The sequence below is a fragment of the Melospiza georgiana genome, chromosome 6 (genome assembly GCF_028018845.1).
Source record: "Melospiza georgiana isolate bMelGeo1 chromosome 6, bMelGeo1.pri, whole genome shotgun sequence".
NCBI lineage: Eukaryota > Metazoa > Chordata > Aves > Passeriformes > Passerellidae > Melospiza > Melospiza georgiana.
Genome location: NC_080435.1, coordinates 38,966,351 through 38,978,313, shown reverse-complemented (window position 1 = coordinate 38,978,313; position 11,963 = coordinate 38,966,351). Strand labels below are relative to the sequence as shown.

Here is an 11,963-nt window from a genome sequence, read left to right as displayed (position 1 = left end):
GAATAACAAGTCACATATGGAATTGTTTTGTTATGGACATAGTTGAATAAAAATTTTGGAGCATCTTTGTGCAAAGCAGCTCCTGGTAGTTTAAAAAGGGGAAGAAATAGAATAAGGAAATGAATCTGTAATTCGGGAAAGATCCAGTGAAAAGAAATTTTAAAAAATTTAAAATTGTGGGGACTTTGAAGGAGCAGCTGGGCAGAGGTGGGGGAAGCTGCCCCAAGCCTGGGTTGACTCTGTCCCTAGGAAATTGTTGTACCCTTGTAAAGCATAGAGACCAAGTGTTTTATAAGATTTTATGTTCCAAATACAACTATTTTTAAAGTTCTGCGAGTGAGAACTGCAATCTCCCTGACTAGGGAACTATGTTTAATATATCTGTTAGTGTATAAGTCATCTTCTAAAAGGAAAGCAGCTTCATTTTTGCTGTTTTGTGGTAAAATCCACATCAACAACCCCCCTGAATGTTACCAATCATCCCATTCCTGCATCTTGAATTAAAACTACTTTCAGTAATTTGTAAAAAAGTCCCAAATTATTGTAAAGACTAAGCATTGTGTTAAAATAGAAGAAATATTCCTGAGGAAGGAAACTAAGCTTTTTCTGATGTTTCAGAATTATTTTATGTTGATTTCTCAATGCCCACTTAGTAGACATTTAGCTGGCATCATAAAAACCTGTTCTAGGTCCTGCTGATCTTATTGGAAGAAGAACCAGAGCCCGGATGTGTAGATTTTAAAGAACAAAGGTGAAAACTAAATGAACTGCTCCTCTCTGTCCTAAGAACATGAAAACACAGTGCAACCCTATTACTCAGTGAAGATCTGTTCACTGGAAAATCACTGAGGGAATAATGAGGGGGGAAGAACACAAGGAGGAGGAAAAGGTGAGAAGAAAAGAGAAAGAGGGCAAGAGAGAGCGAAGAGGAAAGGGGAATTTGCTTTTGATGTCACAGTTCTATCAGCTCATGCATTTTTCATGGATACCAACCAGTGCTAAAATAATGCTGTGCTGACAATACAAGCATGAAAAAAAGCAGCCAGGTCCCCAAATATCATGACATTGGCTTAAAAAAAATTATAAAAATTTGTAACTCAAAGCTTTCTTTCCCTTCTAATTCGTAAGCCTTTTGGGGCTGCCGATTCCAGCATTTCTCTCTAACTTGAGATTTATCATTTTTAAGGTGACCTGAGGTTCCAATTAAATTGCATCTGCTGAAGAGCTTAAAACAAAGCTAAGTGTTGCAAAATCGCTGCAACCCTGAGCTGGCAACACTAAATGTCATAAGCATGGCGTACTACACAGTTTTGAGCAAAGTTGACTAAAAATTACCAGATGTTTGATACAAGTGCATTAATTAAAGTAGCATTTGTGCCCTTTGCTAGAAAGAAAATAAAAACTGAAAGGGAAGCCAGCTAGTAAAGCAAAATAAACTGGTAAGACTCAGGAGTTAACCTGGTTTGCAGTTCAAGCTTTGTAAACTTAATTTGAGGAAGTGAACATTAACATTTTTCAGTGCTTTTGATTAAAACCTGACCTTTTTAAAATAATTAATGGACTGTATGTATATCTTCTTTTAGGTTTTAGACACACATGCTACAGCAGCACCGATTGCTGCCTTTACTTGCAGAAGAAGAAAAACCATGCACAGGTGCAGGAAACAGCACCGGACCTTTATTTGCAGGAACGGCATTTTCAGTTGAATTATTTAGGTATCAGCCTTCAGATATTAACCACCTCAATAGTTCTAGGGACTTTTTGCAGTTACTCTGTAGATTTTTTAATATAAACACTTCACTTAGTTCTGGTTAATTACAATGGATGTGGCCTTTCTGTGGTTTTTGTCTCCCAACCTGGCGAGCACTCTTAGGAACGCAATTAATTTAATACTCCAGTTTTAATTACCAGTGACACTGTAAAGGCATTAGTGTTTAAAAAAAAGGTAATGAAAAATTATTACATTAATGAAACCATTTAATGACATTTTCGGTGAACTGGAAGGAAAAGCAATGTTAGGGGGCCAACGTACAACCCTCACGCTCATCTTAATTATATACAATCGCACTTTCTGCAAAATACACCCGCACGCCCCCGCCCGCGCCGATAGCACCGTGGCTCGGGGGCTGTAACTGAGAGAGCAGCGTGCCCGGCCCTGCACTGTCAAACGCCGAAATCCGCCGGGATCGGCCCCGCAGGAGACGCGCCGGGGCCCCGCTCGCAGGGCAGGTACGAAGGGCAGAGAGGGGTGGCTCCGGGGCCGGCGGTCTCACAGCTGCTCGGCGGCCCCTCGGCACCGGCTGCTGCCGCCGCGGGCGGAGGCGCGGGCGGGCAGCACCGCCCGCCGCAGGCTCGGCCGCCCCGCCGAGCCGTGACCGCCGTGCCGGGGTCGCCGCGCTAGAGCCGCCCGCAGCCCGGCCCGGCCCGGCCCGGCCGCAGCGCCGCGCCGAGAGAGCCGCCTTCCCCGCCGGCAGCCGGGCTGCGCGCACCCCCCGCACCGGAGGTCTCCGCTGATAATTCAAAAATGGAGGATGCGCCCTCTCAGCCATTAATTAATAATGTAGCTCGCTGTCTTCCTGTGTGACACACGCTGGAAGGCACCGAGCGGCCAATAAAGATGTAGGGGAGAGCAAGGGAAGGCTCCTCCCCGCAGCTCTTCCTGATTGAGGGCTTGAAGAAGTAGATCAAAAACTTCCCAGGAGCCGGCAGGGGGGGGCGGGGGGGGGGGCTGAGGAAAGGGAAGAAACGCGGCGAGGGGGACCGCGCTCCGCACCGACTGAGCAGCGAGCAGAGCCTGCGGCCGCACCAGGTGGGCAGGAGGGGAGGGAGCCCCGCAGCCCCCGCCGGACAGGCCGGAGGCCGGGCTGCCCCCGCGCCGCGGCCGCGCTGTCCCGCGGCGGCAGAGCCCGGCAGGCGCCGGGCCGGGGCGAGGCGCGGGGCGGGAAGGCGAGGACCCCAGTTAGGCAGCGACCCGGCAGGAAGGGAAGGAGGGAGATAAGTGGTCGGCGCTGCCCCTCCTGGGTGTTTGCTTTGCGGAGAGGAGGAGGAGGAGGCGGAGGCGGTGGGGGAGTGGAAGTTGGTGTCCGGCCCGGCGTGTGTGGGTCAGAGGCGGGGGAAAGGGGGTGACCCGAAGGCAGGGGCGCCGCAGGAGACAAAGCGCGGCCGGGGTATCCCCGAGCCGAGCACGTTGCGCGGCTGGCGCGGGGGTTGCCGCCTCCGCCCGCCGCTCGGCGTCATGGCCCCATTGTGAGGCGGGCGGAGGCGGAGGAAGGTGCCGCCGTTGGTCCGCGCGCAGTCCCAGGCAGGCAACGGCGTGTCGGGCACACAAAAGGCTCCGCCGAGCCACCACCGCCGCTCCTGCTCGCTTCTGCTCGCTCCTGCCTTGGCTCCCCCGGGAGGAGGGACACGCCGGGCCCGTTCCCTCCTCCCCGGGCTGGTGGGCGCCTCTGCCTCGCTTAATCCCTTCGTGTTTTTTATTCTCCCCCGTACCCTCTGAAGCCGATCCTGGGGCAGGAAGAGAGCCGGGAGCGGGGCAATGCCGCTGCTGCACCGAAAGCCCTTCGTGAGGGTGAAGCCCCCCGCCGACCTCCGGCCGGACGAGCGTGTTTTCTACTGCAGGGTCACTAACGAGATCTTCAGGAACTACGAGTAAGAAACAGCCCCGCGTCGGTGTCCGCGTCCCTATGTCCGTCCTGCACTCCCCCGCCAACCCCCCCGCGCTCCGGCGGCGGCGGGCAGGGAGCGGCTGGAGCCCCCAACGCTCTGACACCTGGGCGGGCAGGGAGGGAGGAGAAGGGATTCCCCGGCTCGCTGCGGGGCGCCTTGCCGGGGGGTGTGAGTGGGGGACCGCGGCTGGCGCCGAGCCTGTGCCCTCGCGAGGGGGATGGGGGCAGAGAGGGCGGATCTCTCGCCTGGGGCAGGGATTCCCCTGCCCCTCCTCGCCGGGGGTACCCCGCAGCCCCCTTCGCCCTCGGGGAAGGAAGACAGCCAGCTCCTTCCCCCTTCCTTCTCTCGCTCCTTCCGCGGTGTCGCCCCTGCCCCCGCCGGGGAAGTGAAAGTTGCGCGTGTGGGAGGCGGCGGGCGGCAACGAGCGTCTGCCGGGCTCGGGCTCTCCCTCCCGTCCGCCCCCGCCGGCAGCCGCGTGTCGGCGGCGCTCGGCGCTAGGCCGCCCCGCGGAGGGGGCCGCGCCGGGCCCGCGTTCAGCCGGCGCGGCGGGGCCGCCCGCCCGGCGTGTGCCGGTGCCCTATTGTTGTGCTGACGGCCGGGCGGGGGGCACTGGCTGCCGGGCTGCTCCGGGCTGGGCTCCCAGGCCGGCTCCCGCCGCGGTTAACCCCTTGCTGGCGGCCCTCGCCGCGCCGCCCAGGGCCGCGCTCGCCCCGCCTCCGCGGGGAGCTGCCGGCTGCTCCGGTTGGAAATGGCCGGCGGGGCAGCGCGGCGCGGGGTCGCTGCACCTGTCCGGCGGGGCAGGGGTCCCGCCGCCGGAGCCCTCCCGTGCGGCACAGCCGGGGGTTAAACCCCGCCTGAAGCCCAGCGAGCGCACCTGTCACCTTAGGAGCTTTTTTCCTAACGAGGCTTTTATCGCTTCTGCTATCGCTCTCATATCCTTTATATGTATATTTTTTTCTTTTTTTTTTTTTCTCGCGTGTTGAAAGCTGAACAGGATAGGTGAAATTCCCGTTAACGAGTGAAGGCGGATGGCACGGGTAGTCCCGAACTTGCAGCCACTCACTTCACCGCTTGTAAGAACAATGGACAGAAAGTATTAGCAAGACGTTTTTCAAAAGCCGATAAATTACGGGTTTTCACCACTGGTCTGATCCAGCAACATTCCCACCTACAAAAGGCCCCCACATCCAAACTATAATTTTTTTAAGATGTGCAGACTAACGAGGTTAAATCTAAAATGCTTTTAGTTTGCAACATATGAAATAAAAGCACACCTAAATCTTTTTCATGTTTAGACTTGTTTTTGTTGTTCAAATACACTCGGCTTAATAAAATTTTAAAGAAGCTGGATTAGGTAACTTTGAAGGGTAATGCCTTACTTTTCCCTGAACTATATACTCTCAGGGTGCTGATTATGTTGGGGATTCTGTAAGGAGTATTTTCCTTATAGGGTGTATAAGAACCTGACAAGGGAGAGGTGACAGCCTCCTGTTTCTGTAGGAATTAAGTCACCCTCCCCCAGCTTCTGATATTGCTTTGCTTATATTGATTTGCTTATTCTGATAAGCTACTTTTCTGGATACAGTTATTATCACATCATTAGATGACACTAATGTATTTGTTGACACAGGGAAATATGTTTCAGGTACATGTAGTTTTACTACAATTTCGGTATGAAAAGTATCCTTTTAAAATGTCTGTCTGTCCTCAAAATGTTTGGTGACTATTTGAAGTATTCTGACAGGCATATTTATACTGCAGAGGTGTTGCCAATAAGTATGAAAGACCAAATTCCTTGCTTAACCAAAGTTCAGGAATTAAGGAGTAAATTTAGATGTGTTCACACAGGCAATCCCTAGAAATGTCAGGAGGTGGTTAGCTGAGAGGTCAGGCCTTAGAATGTGGTGTTTGGGAAGACTCCACAGAAAACTCTGCTGTGCTTGTTTTTTGTGTATGGGGGCGTGTGTGTTTTTGGTAATGGGCTTGTTTTTGTTGGTTTTGTTTTCTGGCCCTTTTTGTTAGGTTGGATAAAATTGGTGCATTGGATTGAAAAATGTAGTACTTTCTTTACCTAGCAAAGTGTTCTGGCACAGATGGGTTGCAAGTTTAGGTTACTGTTAGTTATGGCATAATCTGCTGGAGAACATAAGGTTGGTCATCTTTTAGACAGTTTTAAAGGTTCTGATCCTTTAAAACATCAGCTTTCTCTGCTGATTGATAATGCCTTCTGAAAACAATAGTACCTGTTTCTTTGCCTAAGCAAGGGCAAGTAGATTAATAGGGATAGGGAGGGCCCACTTCTTTAAAATTGTATTAGCTGTTTCATGAAAGAAAGCCATTGTCTAAGTCAGACTTCTCTGAATGTACTATTTGAGGGGAGAATTTAAAAATTCCACAGTCCAACTAGATGAAGAGGGCTGTACAGATATATATATATGATAATCTGAATTCACCCCCTACATCAACTGTATGAATGCTTTTTACTATTACAAACAGTTAAGACTCAAGCTGGTTTTGTGTTTGTTTTTTGTTGGGTTGTTTGGTGGGTTTTTGGCAGAGCACAAACTTAGTGGTGAAAAGCTGCTTTCATGCATGTGTCAGCTTTAGTAGAGTTGATTAGAAATCACACATTAGTATTATTCTTTTCTATATAAGAAATGGTTACACAAATATGAGAAAAATTTGGCAAGACTAGTATTTTGTAAAGTGACTTTCCTGTAAAGAATGTATTTCCTCTTTAATTCGAGATACAATCATATAATTTTGTAATCCTTTCAGAAGGGAGAGCCACCTCCAGTTATATTTATCCTCAGTAACAGAAACTGGGAAAGCTGATGTTTTCCATGCTTGGTTACATTCCTGGTTAGAGGGACAGACCAGCAAGGAGAGTCTGTGGGGTCAGAGTAGGGAAATCAAGTACGGATGTGCACGAGATGTATGGAATGCATGAAAAACATATTGAACCAGTGGGATGCTACCACCAGTCTTTGACACCTTGTCTGTGACAGTTATTAGCTGATAGAAATGTGCAGAGAAAGCTACTACTAAAGTGTGGGAAGTCTTGTATATGAAGATAGTTTGAAAAAGACAATGATGAGTAGTATAGACACAGTGGTAGGAATGTTTCTCATTCTAGAACGTGAGAGCAGGGAAGAGCAGTTTCTCCTTACCTTCAAAACTTAGTGAAACTTCTTTAGAGGCTGACCTGTAGAGTTCTTGGTTACAGTCAAATAGAGATCTTTCAAAAGGCTTTTTAAAAGCCCTTAGTTAAATTAGGGGAATTTTCCTCTTTTCTTGGAGACAAACTCATCACTTAAAATGTATTCCTTAATGCATAATTAACCTACAAATATTAAGGAATAAATGTATTTATGATGGGTTCTTGTTTGTTTTGTGCATTATTTGTAATGCTAGTTCTTGACTACTTCTGGAGACCAAGAGTATAAGAAAACTCTGATCCAGAATGGCAGAGTTAGTCTTCTCTGATTACCCTCCTGTGGTACACTAAATTACTTGTTCTAACATATGCTAAGAAAATGAATGGTAGTAAATATTAGCAATAAATGCTCTCGAAGCACACTAAAAATATAGTCAGTCTTAAAATCAAGAGGAGTATTTGGTTACTTCAAGAAAAAGCTGTAATTACTAGGCTGATTTTTTATATCCATTGCAAATGCAGTCAGCACAGAGGTTGCCAGTAATTTATTTCTTGCTTCTGTTAATGACCTGCCTCCTATCAAATACCTACTGAGTAGTGGCATTAAACTACTACTCAATGATTTGCTGATAATTTTACAGTTTGCCTTACCTTGCATAGAAAACTAACTAATTAAATGAAAAGAGGCATCCAGCTGAGAAGTTGGTGTTAATTACAACTACAAAGACAAATTGGTTTTTAGTCCATGCTGCTCGAGTAGTTGAGCTGATGTGGACATCACCAGGGTGCTGCAGTTGCATTGGACATCTCGAATGCAGATGCATCCATGCAAGTGACCTTTGTGGATGTGTTTTGTATGAACTTCTCCCTCCTGCTTGCCAAGAGCCACAGACATCTTGAACCAGCAAGGAAGCCCCAGAAACCATAATACCCTAGATAAAGACATAGGTAATGCTTGAGACGTGATGTAGCAGCAGATCCTCTTGCTCTTGTGAAGTTAAGTTGGGTGTAGAATATGATCAAGGGCATTATCACCCTTCAAGTAAAGGGAAAGACTATCACTGCTGCTGCCTTGGTTTGGTAGATGTTGTGTCTTTGTCAAGTGTTTTGTGATAACTGATGTCCCCTGGAGAGAGACAGGGACAGAAGGAGTATATTTAGTGGTATACTGTGGGATTTTGTTTTCTTTCAAACCAAGTTAAAGTGAGATCGTTAAAACATTGCAGTGAAACTGTGCTAACAGACTAAGCCACAGATGGTTTTGATGCACTGTAGGTAAAGATAGATAAATAATGCTTTCAAAATGGAATGTAGCTGTTTTTCACACTATTTTTTTTCTTCCCTGTAAACTCACAGGGGAAAAATCCACACAAAACAAAAGAGGAAATGAGGGAAAATGAAACTAGATACACAAAATATGCTCATGTGTAAATGGAACATATTTACTTCTAATATGTTTCAGTTAAAGTAATCTTAGCATTTTGTACTTGTAATAATCATGGATCAGGAATTTTTAGAAAGAGGTTTGTTGACTGGGATGCTTAAATGATTTTTTTCCTTGTTTTTATAATTTTTTTTCTCCTTTAAGTTCAGTGCTGCTGCTTTAAATAGCATGACTGCCCGGTATCCCCTCACAAAGAATAACAGCAGCTCTTAAAGGGACACTGTCTCTGTCTGTCCATTGCTCTCTGATGCCCCCTTGACTTTTTTTTCTAGCTTTACTTTCATAGTTTTTAAAAAATTATATTCTGGTACATTGTTAGTAACTCTTTAGAGTGTTTTTCTATTTCCTGACTAAAGATAGTTATCAAGAGCCTCTTGGGTAAGTGAGACACAAAAATATATTTAGAAATACAGCTGAATGAAGATTGAAGTAAGTGCTACTTTATCCATTGAATATCCATCCATAAAAATTACTTTATTCTAATACAGAAATATTGAAATGTAGGGCAAGACAAGACCTGAAGAGATCACATTTCATCTATTCTATCACCTCACAGAAAAACCCAGTCTAAACTCACGAAACAGATTTTTGTCAAACCTGTTCTTTAATATGTTTAAATAAGTATAATACACAATAAAGATGCACAAAGAATGACTGACAGCCATCTGTTCTTCATATCTTGAAGAATAGTTTATCTAATTCTCTCTCCTTTGTTCTTGTCCTTTTTGTCTTTAGAGTAAGCAGCCCCACATTATCCATATACTGTCAAATATATTAAGTAGATAGCAGGATAGCAGATGATATAAAAATCGGAAATTCTGCAGCTATTAAATATTATTCAGCTAATTTATCTATCCCTTCCTCTTCTGTCCTTCTTGCAGCTGATGGTTCTTCCTAAAGCATGTCTTGCTCAGAGGACTCCTGTGTTCATACAGAAAGGATTATCTGAGCCAAGACCCTTCATTGTCCTCAATCTGAAATTTCCATTTTCATTTACAAAATGTTATGGTTCATCTGTCCATCTGCAGTGAACACTGTCATCTGCATCAGTGTCACCGATGAACATTTGCCAGCTTGAGTTGCAGGGAGACTGCAAGAAAAAACTGACTGTGAACTGTCCAATTCTCTTAACCTCATTACTAGAAGTTATTTGAACAGGTCTATCCTTTTAAAAATGGGAACAGTGTGGTTTAGTTTTGGTTTTTTTGTGAAGGGAATCAAATGAAACTTCAGTATAGGCATCTGATGTAGCATGCAATTGACTGAAAGTACTGTGTGCTTTGAAATAGCTATGTTGGACTGATAAAGCTTTCTGAGCTTGGTTTGTCATGTGTAGTAGTTATCAATACTAGTCCATTAGTATTTGTAAAGGCAAGTAAAAGCATTGTCTGAACTGGGGCATATTGAAAGATTGCTTTGCTGTCTGATCACTGATCCAAATATATGATATGTTTTAACATGGCTTTGTGAATTGATGCATCATCTACTTCATTTAGAAAATGTTTCAATAAGCTGCTGTTCTTCTGACACCTGTCAAAAATGGACAGATTTTGACTAATGAAAGCTCTTCATTCTTGATTCCAATATAATAGCTAGTAAACAAGCAGTAACAACAATGCAATTTTAGCCTTAATTGGAAATGTGTGGAAAGAGGAGAATCAATATTTACTAACGGAACAAGAGAGGAAAAGAATCTGTAGGAAAAAATATTTCAGTGCTTTTTTGTAAGAGCTATGCAAACAGTGAAGGGATAAAAACTATTTAGAGAACTACTTGACATTAAATTTTTGCCTCTCCCATCTTTTAGTTTGTGAGTTAAGGCACTCAAAATCTGGAACTTATTCAAGTTGCAACATGTTTCTGTGATCTTAAAGTTATTTAGTGTTTGAACAGTTTTAGGCGCTCGTCTTACAAATATTTGTGGAAATGGGGGAGATGCGAGCATGATATGACACCTATTAAACCCAGTGTGCTGATTATTATGCAAAAGGCTTCTTATACATTAATATTTGTTTGCAGCATGTCTAAGTCTTGATTCTCTTACTGTAGTCTGTAATGAGGGGAGACTTTGGTTGTACAATAGCAATTTACCATGTCTGAAAAACATCAAATACTCCTTGATATCTACAAACTGTAGAGGAGTAGAGCTGCTTTTGCATTTCATGCTGTAAAAGATATTTGCAATTTGCTGCTATATTGCTGTAAGCAAGTTTAAAATGTTAGTCAGAACTCAACTGTTTTCTTTCTTTCTTCCCCCTCCGACCTTTCTTCCTTTCCAGTGATTTTTTTGAACGCACCATTCTGTGCAACAGCCTTGTGTGGAGCTGTGCTGTCACAGGTAAACCAGGACTCACATATCAGGAAGCTCTGGAATCAGAGAAGAAAGCCAGACATAATCTTCAAAGTTTTCCAGAAGCACTCATCATTCCAGTTCTCTACTTGGCCACCCTTACCCATCGCACCCGCCTGCATGAGATCTGTGATGAAATCTTTGCTTATGTCAAGGATCGGTATTTTGTTGATGAAATAGTGGAAGTACTTAGAAATAATGGTGCAAGGTAAGTATATTTAAAAATACTAATTTTTGTTTGTGTGTGCATTTTTGAACCCAAACCCCAAGGTAATAAACTCCATCAAACAAATACATCCAAGCAAGGTGTGATGCTTCAGCTGGCGATACTATTACTGCGCTTCCCTGCTTTAATTAAGAGCAGGATTGTGTTGCTTCCTTGATACCTTCCCTTAGCTTTGAAGTTGCTGTGTAGACATGACAGTGTTCTCAGGTCTTGACACTGCATGTTTTTTGGTCTGTGTGGTGGATTTGCAAAGGAATGTTGGTTTTTGTGAAAGGTGGTTTGTTTGTAGAATAAGATTTAGTGAGAAATTAGGGGAAGATACAAATTTAAAAAACACACAGCAATTTTGATGAATCATTCAGAATTAATGGCCAAACTACTGAAAGCTTAAAATAACTGATAAATGTTGGATTTTTACTTCTTAGGTAGTGCAAAAATTGTGATTGCATTTTCAGTGAAGTTGGGAATTAATTGTATAATATTTATAATAGTTGATTATCTGGAATTTTGGTTGATAGGAGTTTCTTCCCACTCATAGTTAATGTTATTCTTACTGTTATACTGGTGTATTTACTGCAAATGTTTTTATTGCTATCTTAGACCGATTAAAACCTTGGAAGAATTTTAAGCTTCAGATGCATTCTTTCTCATATCATTGGTACATATGCTCTACAGCAGAAATAAGCTTGAGTCTTTGTTTAAAGCAGCTTCTAGGGGAGGTCTAGAAAAGGTTCATATTTTGTCTAAAGGAGTTTACAGTTTTACCTGATTGAGGCTTAAGATGTGAAAAAACATGCTTAGCTTGGATGTACCTGCAGAATGGGTGCTAAAGCCTTTGTGGGTTCAGCTGTTGCTGCTGGGGTTTTTGTTGTTTGTAGGGTCATTGTATTTTGCTTTTTTTCAGGAGGTAGGTGACAGCTTGCACTTCAGAGTAGAAGGCACTCCTCAGGGTAGCCTGATACTTAGTGCATAGACTGGTGTTTGTTGGGTGATAGGAGCAGGCTGCTTCAAAATGGTCATTGGAGAACAGTTATTCTGTGTCAGTTTTTGTAGTGGCTGATCCAGATATTATTTATGGCAAATTTGGTACTACACCAGGGAGAAAAATCTCAATGCACTG

General features: G+C 44.4%; 1 protein-coding gene across 2 annotated transcripts in view; it reads left to right on the top strand.

Moving 5' to 3' along the window:
* Positions 1-2,124: 2,124 nt before the first annotated feature.
* Positions 2,125-11,963, top strand: part of BAZ1A (bromodomain adjacent to zinc finger domain 1A) — a 65,484-nt gene continuing 55,645 nt past the window's right edge. The window contains exons 1-3 of one of the 2 annotated variants that reach the window (XM_058026407.1): positions 2,125-2,229; positions 3,499-3,648; positions 10,547-10,825. In XM_058026407.1, the coding sequence (XP_057882390.1) occupies positions 3,536-3,648; positions 10,547-10,825 (392 nt within the window). In that variant the 5' untranslated portion in view covers positions 2,125-2,229; positions 3,499-3,535. Of the gene's footprint in view, positions 2,230-2,781; positions 2,810-3,498; positions 3,649-10,546; positions 10,826-11,963 lie in introns of those variants that run through there. The other variant, XM_058026409.1, reaches the window with a different exon arrangement.